Source organism: Molothrus ater, chromosome 3 (assembly GCF_012460135.2).
Source record: "Molothrus ater isolate BHLD 08-10-18 breed brown headed cowbird chromosome 3, BPBGC_Mater_1.1, whole genome shotgun sequence".
In the NCBI taxonomy this organism is placed as follows: domain Eukaryota; kingdom Metazoa; phylum Chordata; class Aves; order Passeriformes; family Icteridae; genus Molothrus; species Molothrus ater.
In genome coordinates, this window is record NC_050480.2 from 36,264,899 (window position 1) to 36,283,578 (window position 18,680).

An 18,680-nucleotide genomic window follows, 5' to 3' on the forward strand; every position below is an offset into this window, starting at 1 on the left:
AAACTTCTTACCCCCCCCCCCCCCAGTATGAACTTTTCCAAGGCCTAGTTTGGATGCAGCTTTCTTTGTATAAATGTGTCTTTCAGTGACATATCTTTCCATGTAGGAATACCAACCTGCACTGGTAAAGCATTTTATTGTGAACATTCCTGGATTTTCACTTGGGCCTTTGTTACTCTAATGGTAAATGTTGTGGCTAAAGCAATACATGTTTTACTTGTAGGAAAAACCCAGGAATTAAAAAACTACGTAGAGAGGCTCAGTGAAGCATTAATATGGCTGTTTCTGTCTGCTTGGGTTGTATGCTTTTATAATTTACTTGCAAGGTCCCTGAACCTGTTCTTAGATATCTTTACTTGTTTGAGTTTGCTTTGGAAATGCAGCAACTGAAAAAAAAGCATCTGATTTTGATGATGTTGGCTGGAGTAACTGCTGGCTGATGCTTACCCCAGGAAGAGACTGAAGAAGAAAAACATGGACACGACAGCAACTTGATTTATAAGATTTGGAAATCTTTGAAATGTCTTTGTCAGAACAAATCTTACATGAGGACATCGAATTACTATACCTGCTAGAATAACAAATGCAGTGGAAAGAAATGTAATGTTGCCCTGTATTTGAAAGACAAATACAGGGCAACAGCTAATAGCAGGAATCATTACTATGGCCTGGAACTCCTCAAGTGGAAAGATTGAGCAGATTAGAGGAGTTTTTCTTCTTACAAAGTTCATCACATGGTGAAAGTGTCCCATCTGTGTCATGCAATCCTGAAGGAGCAAAGAAAAGCTGTTCCTGTTAGAGAGAGTTAAATTAGGTATAAGATTTACTTCTGGAGATTTCTACCTAGTTACATTTAAAGCAGGATAAATCTGAAAAAAAAGAGATAAGGACCACCAACATGGTCCGGCAAAGAGAACCTGCCTCACAAGGGAAGATGAAAAATTTCAAACATAGCTGCAGAACAAAGACTGCAAATTCAAAGACTCTCCTCTAGAGCACAATCATGGAGGATTCCCAGAAGCTTTTAATTTAAACAAAAGTGCAGGAAAAAAATTGGAACTATTTCAGTCTGAAAATACTAGATGTATTTTGATCATTAGGAACACAGGATTTTGGATTCTGTGCCAACAGTGGGGTATAAATCCCCAATAGCTCTATGAAGGAAATTGAGAAATTCATTTTAAAAATTACATGGAGGTTCCCAATGGATAACATCCTAAACGTCAGTTGGATGATCCTTAGTCAAAGCTGAAGAACATTATGCTGGATAATAAAATCTTTCTCCCTCCGGACGCAAGATAACTTTTATGTGGTTTCATTTGCATTGAGAAGTATCTGCTTTAACTGAAACTGAGGCATACCCTTTGATCCCAAATACTTTAAATTATCCCTATAGATTGGAACATAGCTAAAAAGAAAAGCATAGTTAATGTTTATTATGTCAGAACAAACATGCAAGCTCTCATATTTTTAGTGGATATGGTATGTGCTCATTTGTCCTCACACACATGTGCACTCACCCACACAGAAACCTGGAAGCCTTTCTCTGTGTTCGGGAACATTTACCAAGAAAAATTTGAAGCTGACTGAACTGAATAAATGATTCATTTGACATGTCTTCAGTCTGTAGCCCTTACAGTGATATCATTGGCTCAGGAGAGTGCTTTCACACCTCCAGGCCATCAGGTCACAGGTTCAGGTCCTGGCTGGGGAACCTGGAATTTCTCCATTTTTAAATACTTAGGTATTGTGTTGGCTGGGTTTACTACTGAAGGTGTTTGCTTCTTTCCCCACTTAGGGGCATTCTGAAGATTTTTAACACATGTTAAAGCAGACATGCTGATGTGAAAAGCATTATTACCACAAGACTTCCACCATGAAAGGAGTTGGATCATAGTACAGATCTGTGGTTTCCTTTCACCTTGTTTATAGTCCCATTGTATTTGAAGATCTAGTCACCACCCTTAGAAAGAAGGAAATACAGGCCTATCACCATAAGTGGTACTTTTGCAAGTCCCTTCTAAAGATATTAATGCTTTATTAAAAAATAACCTCTAGCTTTTGTAACCCAACTTGTCTTTAAAGTGCTTCCATTTTTTCATGACAAGATTTAAATATGCTGTTTGAGTAGGATCCAGCATAAAACCAGTGAGAAGATAGAGCACTCTTGTAAGAATTTATCCATATTAAGCAAAAAGAAATACAATCTTATATCAGCCTGAAAACAGAACTTACATGGTTGCTACTGTTTCTAAAAGCTAATAAGCAGTGCTTAATTAAACAAATTCCACTCCAAACATTCAGAGACTGAGACAAAAATAAGTAGCATTTTTTGATATTGCAACGAATATCAACAGCAACATCTTAACAACAGTAAGACTGGTAAGTATTTTGGTGACAACATTGAGAAAAAACTCACATTATTGGTTCAAAGTCCTGATCAAAATACTGCAAACATGAGCTGTACTGCTGTGGTTGAGTACATCTGACTTGTGCAAACAAGAGAAGTAAAGAAGTTGTTTTCAATTACATTCAATTATCTTGTAATTAATTATTTCAATTATCTTAGTATATCATCATTGCGGATAAAGACTTTCACAGATTTCATCAATACCAAAATGTTGACTACTGAAATGTATTCTCTCTGAGCTCACTGTGCCATTAGTCTGTGTTTGCCCAAAGAACAGTAATAGAAGTTTTGTAGTTATTCTTAAAGCACTTCTGTGTTATTTTAGGTTTGTCATTGGCAATCTGTAGAAATTGACCAGTTGACAAAAATTAGAAAATTTGATACTTTTTGGTTTAGAAAACAACAGCAAATCATCCTTTCTTCATTGCACCTACACAAAAAAATACATGTTGGATGCCTGGCCTTTGGAAATTCTGCGTCCTTGGTCAATTTACTGTTAGTGCCTACCAGCCCAACTCTCTCCATCCAGAGTCCATGGTCTAGTAACTGGTAGCAAGACAGGCAGCAACAGGTTTAGCAGCTGGGTCAAAGCCTCCATGCCAGAAAACAGAGCAACGGGCCCAGACTGAAAAAATCTGAAATCTAAAATAAAGCCATATACACCTCAAGTTAACTTGATTTTGTAGGACCTGAACTGTAAATGTTCTGAGACTCCAGAAATTCCTGCGAGACCCTTAGGGGACTGGGATGGATTTTAGGCAAGGTATATGGTTGCAGGAAACTTGAAGAGAGGAGACAGAACTATCATCTAGAAAATGTTGAGTGATGTGGTGTGCTGGGGTCAGCATTTAATTTACAGAGACAGCCTATTTTTGTTTTTGCAAAATGATAGTTTTGAGGCTATTGCAGTGCAGCACCACCTCTGCTTCAATAACACCTGAAGTTGCTGTAAGGTGTTATTAAGAGCCCCTGAACCAAAGAGATGTCAGTCAGTTAAGGAGGTAATTTCTTTTCTGTAGCTGTAGCCTGGAGAAGCTTTCATACAGTAAACCAGGGTGAGGTAGGTCTGGGACTCAGCAGTTTTAGGAGATGTTTTAATAACTATTGAGATTGGGGGTACATTACTACATCTGTAACTTAGACTTTTTTGTTGGTTTGAGTACTAAGATAATGTCATGAACACATTCTAAAGTACCTGGAAGAGGCACCAGCATTCCGTTTATCAGCCTGCTTATTTGTGTATCCTTAGAAATAATTTTTCTACTCTTTAACCTTTGAATTCTATTACTTTGTGGGGTTTTATGGAACCACTTTATGTTTAGAAGATCTGCAGAAAAGACAATGGTAGATCTCCAGTCAGTAGACGTTTCAGATGTTCTGTGGGATTAGAAATCACGTAAAGAACTGCAGTTCATACTGTATTTGAAGTTTCTCTTTATCTCCACCTTACCATTTGCAAAGCCCATGCTGGGAGAACACTGAGAGTAGTGGGTAATGTGGATCACCTGGGCTGTTGTATAATGTAGGATTTCTCTTGGACAATTTCCTATTGTGGTTTTTATACAGAAACCCACATCAGTGCTGCCATTTTTTCCTTCCATCAGGAAAGATAAATCAGCACCCTGAGCAATATATTCCCCTGATCTGTTCTAGACATGTGCTTTACAATGAGATGCTGTCCTAGAAGTGTTTCTCTCTTTCCATGGATTAAAATGGACAATGAACAACTAATTCAGATGCAGATCCTCAGAGATGCCTACATGGAGTTGAATTCTGCCCATTTCTGGCAGAACAGATTGTTTGGATTGCGTTTTTGTTGCAAAGGAACTCTGTGTATCCTTTGTAAACATTGAGTAAGTTCTGGGCTGAGCTTCCATATTATGAGAACATAGTGTTCTCTTTAAGTTCTGGCTAGTGTCACTCATGAAGATCTGCAAGTACAGGGAAAGCCAATGTGTGTAAAGGATGAGTTTTCATCTCTCCTCTTTTGGGATGGTAAAGATTAGCAGAGAGGCACTTGATTCATTTCTGTAGATCATTGCTCATCTTTCCATTTAGGATGGCATTGTGGCTCCTTCCTTTGTGGTAAGGAATCTGGTCAAATGGATTCTGTCCTCTGGGCTTAAAATATTGCAGTGATTGGGCCTTGAATATTCAAATTCTTGTGTTTGGTTGTGCAGATTTTTGGCTGATTTAATTTCTGTTGATGAAGCGTTTCAGTGCTTTTTCTGAAGGTTAGGAGAGACATGCAGAGTAGCTTTGGCTAAAGGTTCTTTCTCATGGAACCTCACATTCCAAGTGTTCATGGAAATCAGCAAGGAGTCAGAAAGCCATGTGCAAAGTTGTGTCAGAAACAACCTGACTTTTACTACAACTTCTAACTATCTACTTGGAGCAAAAGGAATGACAAGATCATTTTAGGAAACTTAAAAAGCATTAGTAGTGGAACAAAAGGTCACCACCAAGAGGTTTTGAGACAATCAGTTTGGTAATTATTTCATCTTAGCAAGAGCTTTACATCCACTGTGAATCTTTTTCAGGTATTTCATTTAGAGTGTGTTCATGAGAGAATATAAACATCCTTCTTAACTAATAAAAAATAACCTTAAAGACTGACACCCTTACCTTTTTCTTGTGCTGTAGAATAGATATCAATGCTGTTCACTGCAAACCTTAGCATCTATCCATGGGCAGCATCAACGAAGTTTTCAAAATTGTCAAATAGTACATCTAAATATAGAGCAGAAATACCATTAGCTTTAGTTCTCATATGATGCAGTGTCTTGAGACAGCATAAACTTAACCAGTTTAGAGTGATGTCTAGAACCTTTGCTGAAACTGTTCCATTCTTAAATAATTTGAAGGATCTGGTTTGGTTTCTTAGTCTTGGCTTCTTCTGTGTGTGTGATGGTGACAATTCTGAGGAGCTGGAACAGAAATAAAGCTTTCTTTATGGGCAGGAGCTGGACTGGCTGTGGAGTAGTTGTTTCATGGTTGTGTCAGGAAAAGCTTTTTATATAATATTTTGCTTTAAATACATGAAATATGGAATAATGTTTCTGACATTAGGAATTTTAGGCCTCTGGGTACAAGTAAGACTCACAAGAGCCTGCTCAGTTACAACTCTATATGCAAATTAGATGCACATTTGCACAGCTGCCTTTCTGCTAACAAGAACCTAAAAGCCAGTTGGTCCATACAATTTATATTGTGTCATCTCTGTCAGCCAAGCTTTCATCACCAATTACAGCTGACATCTGTACCAGTACACATATAGATATAATCTATATGTGTCTAGATATAATCCCCTAACACTTGTTTAATAGGCAATACTTCTGACTTTAAAAAAATCCTTTACATTTTTGGAAGCATACATCAGCTTCCTTTGATAATAGACACCCTAAGTTATACAACAAGCTGTCTCTATGCTTCATTTGCAAGTTATGAGAAAAACTTAGAAACACGTGGACCAATGTAGACTAAGCTATATTAAAAACAAAGGGGTTTTTTTTCTCTTGAACTGTAGTTATATTGTCCCTGATCACAGCCAAGAGATGAGTGTACAGAAAAAATCTATATAAAAAAGATTTCTTCATTTATTGTGAATTATAGAGTATTTTCTTTCAACTTTACTTGAAAGATTCATTTCAAAGTGAGCAATAATTTCTGTGACAACTAAAATGCTTCTGTCATTCATGGATAGTTACATGTTCTGTCTTGGTCTCTGCCCCCTCACCACCTTCTTGATCTCAGTCTCCTGTCGTCATTTCCCTAGGGCAATGTCATGCTCTTCTTCCATTTGAATACTTGCCTGCAAGTTTCTGTGCACCAGTCATGCTTTCACGCACAAATCTTGCAGCACTCCGTTCATGCAGTTCCCTTCCCTGGGAAACTGTGACCAGCATACATCACAGTGACCCCAAATACATTATTTTTAATTTGAGCTCTAAGAACATAGCATAACAAGGGGAAAAGTTTAAAACAACAGAAAGTGTCATTGCTGTAACTTGTTCTATCCTCCACAGGGGCACTCTGATGGGTTCATTTCTGTCAGGGATCCAAGTCTCAAGTCTACCTTATTTCAAAACACCAGTTCTCATGACCTTTCCAGAATGTGGCCCCCCGTATACCTTTCAGTCTTTGAACTCTCCTCTCTGCACACCCTTTTTTTCCCTGGGGAAAAAAAAAGAAAGAAACAAAGAAAAGAAAAAAAAAGACAAGCTGAGAAAGGTGAAATAGATAACTTACCATTGTTATTGGTCCTGAATTTCTACTGTTGGTTTCTTAGGTGAGTTGCTATTTCTCCCTCTGGGTTTATTGCCTGAGCACCTAGTGACCGAATCAACACAATTTAAAAGACAAGAGATCTAGTCTATACTACTTGGACAGCTAAACAGAACATACAGTATTAAGAGAGTATTACAGGTATAAGACCTAAAAATGCAGACATTCAGAACTTGATTTTTGAGGGACCAGTGGGGCAGGAAACAAGTTTCTGTTGTCAACATTTCTTAATTCTTCCTTAGATGTTGAACAACTTTGCATTGGCAGACACGCAATATAAAATAGTCTTGCACAATCATCAAACTACACAACTCTCATGTACATGAGAGCTCCAGCTGTATGGATTTTCAAAAGTTCCAACTGCTTTCTTCAGAACTAAAACACTGTTTATAACTACCAGTATCGCTAATGGCAAAATTAGCCCTGGGTAATCGGGGAAGCCAGTATACAGGTTCTGCTCAGCCCTTCCCATCAGGTCACATTTATGTGGAAGAGGCAGTGATCCCTAAGAGCTGCTTGTCTTGTCCCTTTGCCTCTCACTGACTGTTTTTATGTCGTGGTTTCCTCCGCACCAGCCAGATGAATTAGTATTTTGTGGTAGAACACAGATTTCCTTTGCCAAGAACATTTGTGGGCATCTGTGAGAAAGTGCTTTTACTATTCTGCATAGCTTTCCTGTGTGTCCATTCCATATGAATGAAGGGATCATTCTGAGATGATAACTTGTCCCCATGCAAGAAGGTTAATCTGGGGTTAGATGTGGGGAAGGAAGAATGGGGTGTTTCTGGTCCTATAACAACTCTTAAAACTGTGCTCATTATCACAGTATCTCAGTGGGAAGCTGTGCAGTCAGGGATGTAAGTAACCTTTGCTATATGTTGTTTATTTTGCCATGCTGGCTTTGTTTCCTGTGCCCTGGGATGTTGCTCTTGGGCAGTGTACTTTGTTCTCTGGGAGAGAAAAGTGGTGTTTGGATATTATTACTGTATATAAATATATTCTGGAGGACATACCTCAAAGGAAACCACTTTGCTCTTGCAGCAAATGTGGTGGGATTTACAATGATTTTTCAGTTCTCTGGGGAGTTCATGCTGCAGATTTGGACTGCCAGCCATGGCAGCTCTGGGTGTGCACAGACAAGCTTTGCCTGTACTGCTCTGTCTTGTGCTCTCAAAGGGCCAAGTTGTTGACCACAGAATTCAAAAAGACTATTTGAACACTTTGGTGTTTTCAGTACAAAATAAAATCGTTCCAGGTGGAGGAGATACTACCTGTAAAAATAAAATTACAGTGCTGGACAGCAAGTAGGGCTGTGCTCTGTACTGTCTAGAGGCAGTCTGGACTTATCCAACTATTTGCTGTCTGGGACGGTTCTACACAGTGTGAGGTTTCTGGCTCTGCAACCATCTGCAATTCTTGGATTCTGTATCTGCTTAGGGCTTTTTTTCCTCCCTCTCTTTTGGTGGTTTTTCTTTCCCGTCCTTTCTCTGCCTGATTCTCAGAATACCAGGCAATCTTCACAGAACCAGAAGCTGAATAGACTGTAGCAACAGTAAGGGAGCACCTGAGTTGCTCTATTCTAACAATATTTCTGTTTTCAAATAAATTCCATTGTTTGTCTTTTAGTAAAGGGTAGTAGAAACAGAGTTGACACAATTTTTATTTGATTTATAAGAGTCAAACTTTGCTTAAGCATTTCAAACATGGACTCTGACACCTAAAATGAAAAGTTGCTTTGGTCTTAACTTGTGTTGCTCAGCTTTTAGAGACAGGCACAAAATCAGATGTAACTCTTTCTCCTGTGTGTTTCCCCGTGCTCTGAGCTTCATAGCCAAGGAGACTTTGAACAGCACTTACACTTTTAATCCTGTGGGTTTAAGATACAGTTTGTGATAAGTGTGGGCTATTCTAGAAATATTTTCACTCTGATTTCTGCAGCTTGGCTGATAGTGCCAGAAATATTGGCTGTACCTGCCCCAGTTTACTTCCCTTGGGGAGGCTTCTGCTAGCAGCCATGATGGTCTGGGATAGCCTTTGTTCCACAGAACGAGGAGTATAAACAGAGATAGCCCTGGAGAGAAGTGCATCAGCAGTGGGATACACAGCATCCCTCAGCTCTTGCTTCTCATGCAGAGCAGAAGAACCTGACCTATAACTTTTTGTACAGTTATTGACTCAAATCTATCCCTAGTGTTATCCCTATTATGACTTAATAGTATATATTTGGCTCATTAACATGTTAATGACATCCTTCTTGAAGAGAGAATGCTTTCTGGAAATTTTCTTTCCTGCAGATTTATGGCGTTTCTAGGAAGAAAGGTTTATTTCCAGCAAACATGAACCACAGCTCTGGGACTAATGTAATGCAGCCTGTGTTACAAGTGTGTTTACTTTTGTATCTTATTTTCTTTCCCCCCCTCAGAGGATTACGCCCAGCTGTGCAACATTCCCGTTCCAGGATCTCGCCGGCCATATGGACAGGATGCTTTGGTTGACTTTGAGGAGCACTACACTCCAGAAACCAATCCATACTTCGTTGAAGACCGTAAGCAAGAGTCTCTGTTATGTAAAAGACTCAAAATGAGATTTTTACTTCAGTTTTTTTTTCCCTGTAGCCAGTTTCATTCTTCTCTTTGCTTCTGGGTAGTGTGGCCTATTTATGCTTTAGTTATTCCTAGGACACTAGCTTTCAGTCAGGTGTTCCAGTTCAAGAGCCAGGTTTGTATGAGAGTCCAGTTGGGCTCAGGGTACAATTCATTTTTAATCTAGTGAAACAGTTTGTGCCAAGTGTACTAAATTTGTGTTTACCAACAGTTTTACAGCTCAAGGTCAAAAGGCTTGCCAATTTTCCTTCTCACAAATTGATTTTCCTTTGGAGCATGGGACAGATTTCTCCAGAGTGCGTTAAATTTAGAAGAAAAAAAAAAACTCTTCATCTTTCCATGATTTCCCAGCAGAACTTGTATGGGTGAAATGAGAGCATGCAAGTCATTCTTGCTCAACAGAGAACATGTACAGCACAGTGTGATCAGAGAATACCCACATGTATGGACTTGAGGCTGGATGCTCTGGCCTGCCAAGCAGGGTGTGAGGGATTGCACACAGCATCTTGTTTGTACCTGAGGAATATCAGGGCTCTTTATGTTGGGTCAGGCCCAGCTCACTTTTAACATTTGTATGAGATAAATGCTTACAGATTTCAGCATCTTTCTCAAAATCAGGCAGTCCTGTACAGGTCCAGACACAGTTTTTATTATTTACTTCAACACAGTTTTAGAGAAGAAAAGTGAAAGTATCAGAAGGAGCTGGTAATTTCTCATGCTTTACCATAGGTATGGCCTGCAAGTTGCCACTCTGTTCTTCCCCAGTCATTGTTACTGAGTGTTGATGTGTAACTGAAATGTCACACAGCTGAAAACTACTGATTACACCATGAAAACCCAGAACAATGACTGGCTAAGCAATGTTAATGTACTGTTAATCTGGAAAGAAGCATTTCACAAGGTATAAACAAGGTATAACATTTAGTGGTAAATAAATACGATAAATTGTGGAAAGTTTTGAATCCACAGCTGAGACCATGGAATGGCTGCAGTGGGAAGGGACCTTAAAGATCACCTAGTTCCAAACTCTTAGGGACAGAGGCTTGAGAGCTCATGGCTCTTTCTCCCATCCTATCACTGAACCAGATGGGGCATCAGAGACTTCAGGATCACAATCCTGCTGCAGGCTGTGTGAGGAATACAATACATCCCATCCCATGGCAGGGCCATGTACTTCAGTGCAGTATTTGTCATTGTGCAATCAGTTTCTACAGAAGCAAATACATACCTCAGAATTACAATACAGGTCCTATTGAGCTGTTTTGAACTAGAGTATATTTTGTGAAGTAGAACTTGCTGTGAATGATACATATTTTAGTTTTAGCTAGTTAAAATTACAACATACTGAATTCATGACAGAGAGAGAGGGAGAGAAAAAAAATATATATATGTGTGTACATAAGTTTATGCACATGCCTATATGCCTACATATAAGCTATATTTCTAATAAATTATGAGGGCCTTTTTATTTTAAAAATAAAAGTGTATTTGGGAGGACATCTTTGCCTTTCTTGGCACTGTTTTCTAAATTAGAAAAGGTTTTTACTTTAAAGGTCTCTCTTGAGCTCTCTACAAGCTCTGCCAGAGAACTCCAGCAAGTAATGAAACTTGGTTACCTGCATCATGACAGTGCTCAATATCCTCAATACTATTGCACTGAGAAGTGATTTACAAGGCTCATGAAAAAGACCTCAATGTTTCCCATGTAATGTGCACTTGTATACATCCTGTGTATTATATATGTTCTTGAGATGTGACATCTGTCAGCAAGTACTTTCTTCACATTATGTGTTCAGTGTCTTCAGAATCCACTCAGCCTATTACTGACCAGCTTGATCCTTACTCAGAAGCCCACCATGCTAGAAAATCCAGGATAGGAACAGTACTTGTAATCAAGAGAGGTGGAGTGGAAATGGCAGTATGGAAGTTAAATGGAAGAAGGTATGGAAAGGGCAGAATAGGAGAGGAAAAAGCAGGTCAGTAGAAAAGAGGGCCTCAAGGACCAAGAGAGGATGGAGTAAATAAGAAAAGACAAGAGAAAAAACATAAGGAAGGGAGAAATTCATATTCCAAGGTAGCTTAGCAAATACTGTATCACAGCTGTTGCAATACGAATCAGTAAACAGTTTTTCAATAAGTTGCTGGCTTGTTGGAGGAGCCACTACCTGTTACAGGACAGATGGGGAGATATATCCTACTCTATTCCACTCCAGCTCCAATTTCCCCTCTCTACTCATTGTGCTCTTAAACTTATGACTCAAACATTCTCAGCTTTTTCCACAGAAGTCTGTTTCATGTGATGGGCTGCCATCTGCAGTCCTGTTACATCACTGCTCCATGAGCAGAAAGCTAGTGAAAAAAATCTTAGAGGAACTTGTTCAGTCCTGGAGACAATCTCTGAACATTTAAAAATGTAAAATAATTTTGTACGTATAAATTCTTCCTTATATATAAAAGCATAACTGTCACAAAAGCCCTAAGGCAGGGAGCACAAAAAGCATTATACAAACCACTGAATACAAAGACAACTCTTTGTATAAGAGGTGAAAAAAAAAAAAGCTCAACTCTTTGAGCTTTGACTGCTCACCATCTAGAATTATGACAAGGAGGAATTGGTAGATTATAGGTATTTGTACTGGCACCAGTCACTGAAGCACAAGCCAAAGGGCTGTTAACAAAAAACCACAACAGGAAAGCAGTCTCTGATTTCTTCTTATTTTCCTTATGGCAGCTGGGATTGATTTTTTTTTAATATGTTTTCTTCTGGATAAATTATAGTGCATCTCTTACCCCTCTACACACACACACCTTATTTTTCTACAATCCTGTTTTAAGAAACTTTCCCAAATTGCGTGACCATTTGTTTCCTTAAAGGCTGATAAACAAAACAATTGAAATAAAAGGTGCTATTTAGATAACACTAACTTACCCTTTAAAAAATAAACAAAGAAATTATGGAGTTTCCATTCTACAAAAAAAAAAAATCACAGATTTTTAACACAAAATAAAACTTAAGAGTTAACCAAGTTATTCAGTTTCCATCTTGAAACATATCACAGCACTTTTCTGGTACATTTAAAACTCCAGATGGTGCAGCTCTGCTAGAGCTGACCTATTTTCTGCAAAGTCAAGTCACATTCCAGTAAACTTCTGAGAGAATTTCAGTCTCCCAATATATATTTGGGTATACTGATTCAATATCTTTGTAACCTGCCTGTTTGCAATTATTTTTCCTCCCAGGTTTCCTGAACAGCTTTGAGGAGCTACAAGCGGAGGAATGTGGTATTCTGAATGGATGTGAAAATGGCCGATGTGTGAGAGTCCAGGAGGGCTACACCTGTGACTGTTTTGATGGTTATCACCTGGACATGGCCAAAATGACCTGTGTTGGTGAGGATAGCATATCACCTGTAATATCCCCTGTTATCTCCTGGTGGTCTGTCAGTTTACTTACTCACTTCCCCTTAGAAGGCCTTGAACAAAGGATTTAAGGATGATCACCTGACTTGTATTAAAGATCCAAGCTTTGTTTTATTCACTGCAAAGGCTAGTAATTATTGTTACAAAATTGTCTTGGTGTTTCTCAGTGCATCTTGGTCATTACAGCTGTGTCCCGTTAAGAGAGTAGAAGCGAACAGATACACATTTTTGGAATTAAGCTTAAACTTATATCAAGACTTTAATGTACAGACCAAATGTTTTTTAAAGGCTTCAAGTAAGCTAGGAGGATGGAACTGGATCTAGAGCAGAAGAGTGATTTTAAGAGTGGATTTTTAGAGTGGATTCAGAGTGATTGCTTAAATATGCATATAACCAGCTGCTGAAGTTTGGCCCCTGATTTTCACAGGCTTCAACAGTCAACACACTCAACTATTTCTCTCACTCTCAGACTAGTTAATCTGCATGTTCACCAACCAAGACCATCTATATCTTCAATTAAAACAACTAAACATGGGAACACCAAATGTCAGTGAGAAGATGAAGCAAAACCACCCCTCGGTGTAGAAGCCTAGTACAAACAGTGTGATTATTTCAGTTTAAGGTCTGCACTAACCTTGTTTAGCATTTTGCTTTGTGACACACAGCTGAAATCTTCCAGCTCTATGAGGAGGAGCTGCCTATGAGCCTTGTAATCTTCAGGGTTTTATGGCAAGCTGGCCTCCTTAGCAAGAAAAGCTGCTGTGTATGTCAGACCTAAGCTGTGTGGTGTTGAGTGCAGGTAGTTTGTCCTCACAACGATTCAGTTGACAGCACCAGCAGCTCCTAAAGTATTCAGCTGGTAAAGTACAGATGTTATGCTGAGAACTTCAAGATTCTTTCTTAAAAGTCACTTTTCAGTCATCAGATAAACACATGTATGTGGTTACTTAATTTTGTTGTGCAGCTGGGCTGAATTTGGACTTGGTAGTCTAACAGTTTAAGGCCCTTTAATACCCTATTGATTTCCTATGATAACTTCCACCTCTTCCCAATTCATCTTTTAGGGCTTTTGGCCCAGCCTAATTCCACCCAATCGGAACTGAAAATAAAGCTCCCAGGGCATTTGTGCAGATTGTTCTGGTCCTAACAATGCTGGAACTAAATGAGTATTAACTACACACCAGACTCAAGCACATGTGTCTTTTGATGTCTCCTTTTTGCAGATGTGAATGAGTGCAATGAGCTGAACAACAGGATGTCCCTCTGCAAGAATGCCAAGTGCATCAACACAGAAGGGTCCTACAAGTGCTTGTGTCTCCCAGGGTATGTGCCTTCAGACAAGCCAAACTACTGCACACCACTGAACTCAGAACCAGAGAGTGAACTGGAGTAGAGGAAAATCTCCACATCCTAAGCCCATATACTCTGCACTGTATAAAGAAAAGGAAGAAAAGTATTTAACTTGAGGAGAGAAGGCGCCAGAGTAGCAAACAGAAGGGGAGAAAAGGGTTAAAATGTATCAAAGGTGAGACGTGATGGGTTGGTTGTTATCAGCTTCACTGAAGTGACAGACCAAATGGACACATTGCTCTGTATGAAAGAAACAAGTATATAGTGTGTTCATAAAAAAAAATCTTTGAAAATAATCAAAAACAGTGCTGTTATTTGAAACAGAAGAGCTTTGGTTTTATGTTTTTTGTTTTGTTTTGGATTTTTTTTACTATTGCTTGATTAATTTGGCATTTAAATAGTGATGGAAATATTTTATATTACTAAGTCATTTTTTTGATTGTTCATTTCCTTGCCTACTGTTTCTTTTCAGACCTTTTTTCTGATCAGTACAAATTCTATGATACAGATATTCTTAGTCCATTTTATAAGAACTGTTACACAGGGTGATGCTCCTCCTTCCCTGGAACATTGGTCAGTGACTTTTTTTTAAATTTGCTAGTTGTCTGCCCTGTGGAGCAGGCACCATTTGTTTTCAAATGTTTATATACCTTGGCGAAAAGTCCTTATATTCATTTTGTATCCTCTATGGTTGTTACTGCACTTAAAGTCTTTAGAACCTTTCTTGCCAAGTTCAAAGCTGCTAGTGGACAACATTGGATTCCTTTTGTACATTAAACCAAAAGATTTTAGCTCACATCTCTATTGTAATGTGTAAATTGAACACAAGAGAGATCTTGTATGATTACCCTAACATATTAAAGCTGTATATTAAAACTCAATAAAATCACCTTTTTTTAGAAAAAAAAGTACTATTTACTAATTTTGGCTCCTTTCCTCCCTCCCCCTTTTTTTTTTTCTGTGTGTTTGTTTTACAAAAATCGGCCCTCAGGTGTTTACAAGAATCAGCCTTTCAGTACTAGATTTAATTTACATTTGAACAGTCTTAGGGAGTTGTCTGGCTGGTTTTTCCTTCTCATTCTGTTTTAACAAGACCAGAACTTGAATTAGTTAATGCCTGAAGTTAGGCTTCCAGGGGGAAGATTTCAAACACAGACCTACAGAAACTGTTTGACTTGGAAGCTGATTCACATGGAATTTTTTTTTCTTTCCTGGTTTAGGCATGTTTCCCACTAAATCTGCAAATAACACTCTACAGTATGATGGCCTGGTTTTCAGAAATACTGAGGAGAAGGGGGAGAATTTCCTTTTCTTGATGAACTGTACCTTCCCATCAGCTCTTATTTTTCAGTGGAAGGAGAGAGAGATTAGGAGACTGACAGATGTTTCACTTTGACCTTCTCCAGAGTGAAAGAGTTTCTTTCAGAAATCCTGAAATAGGTCCTTTTCATATTTTTTGAATGAAATGTTTTGCTGTGTCTTCTAGACATGCCCTGCATTAAAGGAGAAGGATAACTTGAGATTTTTTAAAGTGAGTCAATATTCAGGTCAGCCACAGAACCAAAAATATCATAAGCTCCATCCCTTTCAGTTCTGCACACTACAGTAGATCTTACTAAAGTCCATGTGACTGTACATGTGCAGTATCATCTGTCCTTCCCAGGATGCTTCTCTCTGTCTGCTGGAACCTGACACTAGGACTAGAGGAGATACTGTCAAAATGCAGTAAAACATTCTCAATAAACTCTGGAAAGAGGGATCTTTAGGGAAGAGACACTTTTGAAGTGCCAGACTCTCTTTACTTTTCTAGAATTAGGCAGGGGAGGGTGGAGGGTCAGTTACTCTTCTAGTCAAAGAGGTGGATCACAAACACTAGAGCTGGTCTATAATTAGACTCACAAAAATAATTCTTGCTTACCTGCTGTGGTTAAGGAAGAAGGAAGGAAGGTCTAGTCTTTTTAGTGAATGCTGTAACTAAAGAGCTCTTAGTTGTCCTGCTTGAGGTTAATCCTCAATAAAGAGCAAGGTCACAGTTACAGCCTTCCACTGGGTTCAGGATGAGCTCTGGGCTGCTTTCAGCCACCATGAAAATTCATAGACAAGACAGTGCTCTCCTGACTCCCACCTCCTCCTGCTTCCGTACCCAGCTGTTTTCATCTCTGTAAGACAGCCTGGGGCCCCAAGCCACCACTGCAGCTCTCACTCCAGGCTCAGATTTTCAGCATCCGAGTACTCCATCAGTCCATACACAGGTAGCACCCGTTTGCAGGTGTGAGTGCCAGGACAGGCTGACAGATGCAGATGCCAAACGAAATGTTGTCCATGCTCTCAGCAGGGAGGATTAGTTGGCTTATTTGTCTCTAGCTGTTCATCAAAGTTCACAGACGTCAGGTTGTGCTGGCCTTTTGCTCTAGTTTGCCTTATAGACATGGTTGAAGTTGATCACAACATTCAAAGCTACCAGTAGGTTCAGAGTGATGGCTTGTGCTAGCTCTGGTTCCATGGAAAACAAATTCCCCAGCAAACCTAAACTATCTCTTTACCTATCAGTTTCTATTGGCAGCAGTTCTCAAAAAACATTTTGGTTTGTCCAGCCATCTTCCATTTCCCCTACCTACTTCAAGAGGGCAGCAGTTGACCCAAGCCCTGAATGAAGCTTGAAACATTCTGCTGGTTCAATAGCCATGTGCTCATTACAGCCACACACTTCTATCAATCGCAGACACTGTGGAAGCAGGCAGCAGACTTTGTGCGTGCTCATGCCTTTCCCTTCCACCTCTTTGTACCTCTAATATGCCTTAAAACACACAGGGAGCCAAAGGCAGACCAAGCAGCCTAAATCCCACTTACATCCCAGTGCTTAGCATTCCACGTTGCCTGGCTCCAGGCCTTCAGAAATGCTTTGACAAAGGAACCACAATTGGAGGAATTAAGTGAAATTCAGCCTCTGGAGCCCACCTACTTTGCCCCAGTACAGTGAGGCTGGTTCTGTCATTTCACCTGAAAAGCTGCAGGGCTTAGGAATATAATTTTGATTCATAGTTAAACAAACATTTTCTTAACATGATTAAGACAAGGGATTGGACACCATGGGTGTAGCCATTTTAGTTGTTACAAGAGCTGCGGTTTAGGTGAGAGCCTTCAAAATACAGAAACCACCACGTACAGTTCCATGATTCAAGTTTCTGAGTACAGCAGAATCTGGAACTGATTACAATTTATACCAAATGGCACCAGTACTTTATATATCCATATGGATCCTTTAAAAAAATCAGTCCTTTTTCAGGCAGACATTTCCTTGCTACAAAAAATAAAATTGCTGACATGGTAGAACTGAATTCTGCTAGTTCCCTTTTAATGCTGCTGTGCTAATGAGCATGAAGTTACTATGGAACTGGAGTTATGTGTATTTCAGCTAGAAAGATATTTGATATGTACAGATACTTTCATGTTGGGATGCTATTCAGTGAAAAAACTAGCCAGTGTTAAAACTATCATAGTGACCACTAACATTCCTTGAGAAAAGACTCTCACAGCTGAACAGCTGAATTTGGAGCCAAGAGACAGAGCTCACAGTGATGACAAATATTCAGCTAGTCAGTGGCAACTGACATAGTCAAGTAAATTCCTGACTAAGAGAAGTCCTGGAATGCTAAAGGCTCTGAAGGAGTTGTCATGACCTATTAGCTCACATTGATCGTTACCCTCGTGTGGGCTGAATCTGAGTTTGGCAACAGAGGGGCTCCTGGCTTTGGCACTTTCCTAATTCCTCAAAAAGAAAGGTGACAGACCCAATTAGAGCATGTCACAGGCCTGATCTGGGCAGTAATTAAACCACAGTGCATTCCTTCAAAGTGCATGGCAAACTCAGGAACCCTGCTGCTGCCTCTAGAAGACACTACAGTATTGTTCTTTTAACAATGCCACCCACTTTGAAGGGCAGTTTGTGCATGCTGGGGCCTCTTTTAACACCAGGCAGGCCAAGGGAGTTGTTAAGGAGCCATTCAAGCAAAGAAGGGGTGAATTGCTGTGTGTAACAGAGGCTACTGTTCACTTCTGAGACCATGACTGGTGTAGTCACTGCCCCTGAGAGCGTTTAAGGAAAGACTGGATGTGGCACTCAGTGCCATAGTCCAGTTCACATGGTGGTGTTTGATCATAGGTTGGACTCAATGATCTCAGAGGTCTTTTTCAAACTGATTGATTCTGTAATTATTTGGTATTTGTATAGCTTTTTCTATCAGAAGATCTGAAATTTACCTAGGGAAGCTGAAGGTGATGCATCCAAAAGAGAAGCAGAATAACTGAGGGAATGAGGAGAACCAGCCACATGCTGAAGGTTTCTCAATGAGTGACAATGTCACCTTATGAGAGTAACAGAGGCTGCTGCAGGACTGGCCTACTGTCACTGCTTTCAGCTGCAGCAATAACCTCACACAACAGAAGGACTAGAAAATCTGGACCCATGTACCAACAAGAGAACATGTAATGAAACAGGATTATCCTGTGACAACCTGTATTGGTAAGAGATTTTAATAGCTGTTGGGGAAAGAATGACATAAACCAAAGAAATGCAGGATGTCAGCTATGTCAGGTTTCCTTCAAGACCACTG

The 18,680-nt window shown here is 39.5% G+C and overlaps 1 protein-coding gene across 4 annotated transcripts in view; it reads left to right on the forward strand.

Moving 5' to 3' along the window:
• LTBP1 (latent transforming growth factor beta binding protein 1) overlaps positions 1 to 14,978 on the forward strand; it is a 188,412-nt gene extending 173,434 nt beyond the window's left edge. For all 4 annotated transcript variants that reach the window (XM_036381048.1, XM_054514385.1, XM_036381049.2 and 1 more), the window contains 3 exons: positions 9,117 to 9,239; positions 12,538 to 12,687; positions 13,941 to 14,978. In XM_036381048.1, coding sequence (XP_036236941.1) covers positions 9,117 to 9,239; positions 12,538 to 12,687; positions 13,941 to 14,110 — 443 coding nt within the window. In that variant the 3' untranslated portion in view covers positions 14,111 to 14,978. The remainder of the gene's footprint in view (positions 1 to 9,116; positions 9,240 to 12,537; positions 12,688 to 13,940) is intronic.
• The last annotated feature ends 3,702 nt before the right edge of the window (positions 14,979 to 18,680 follow it).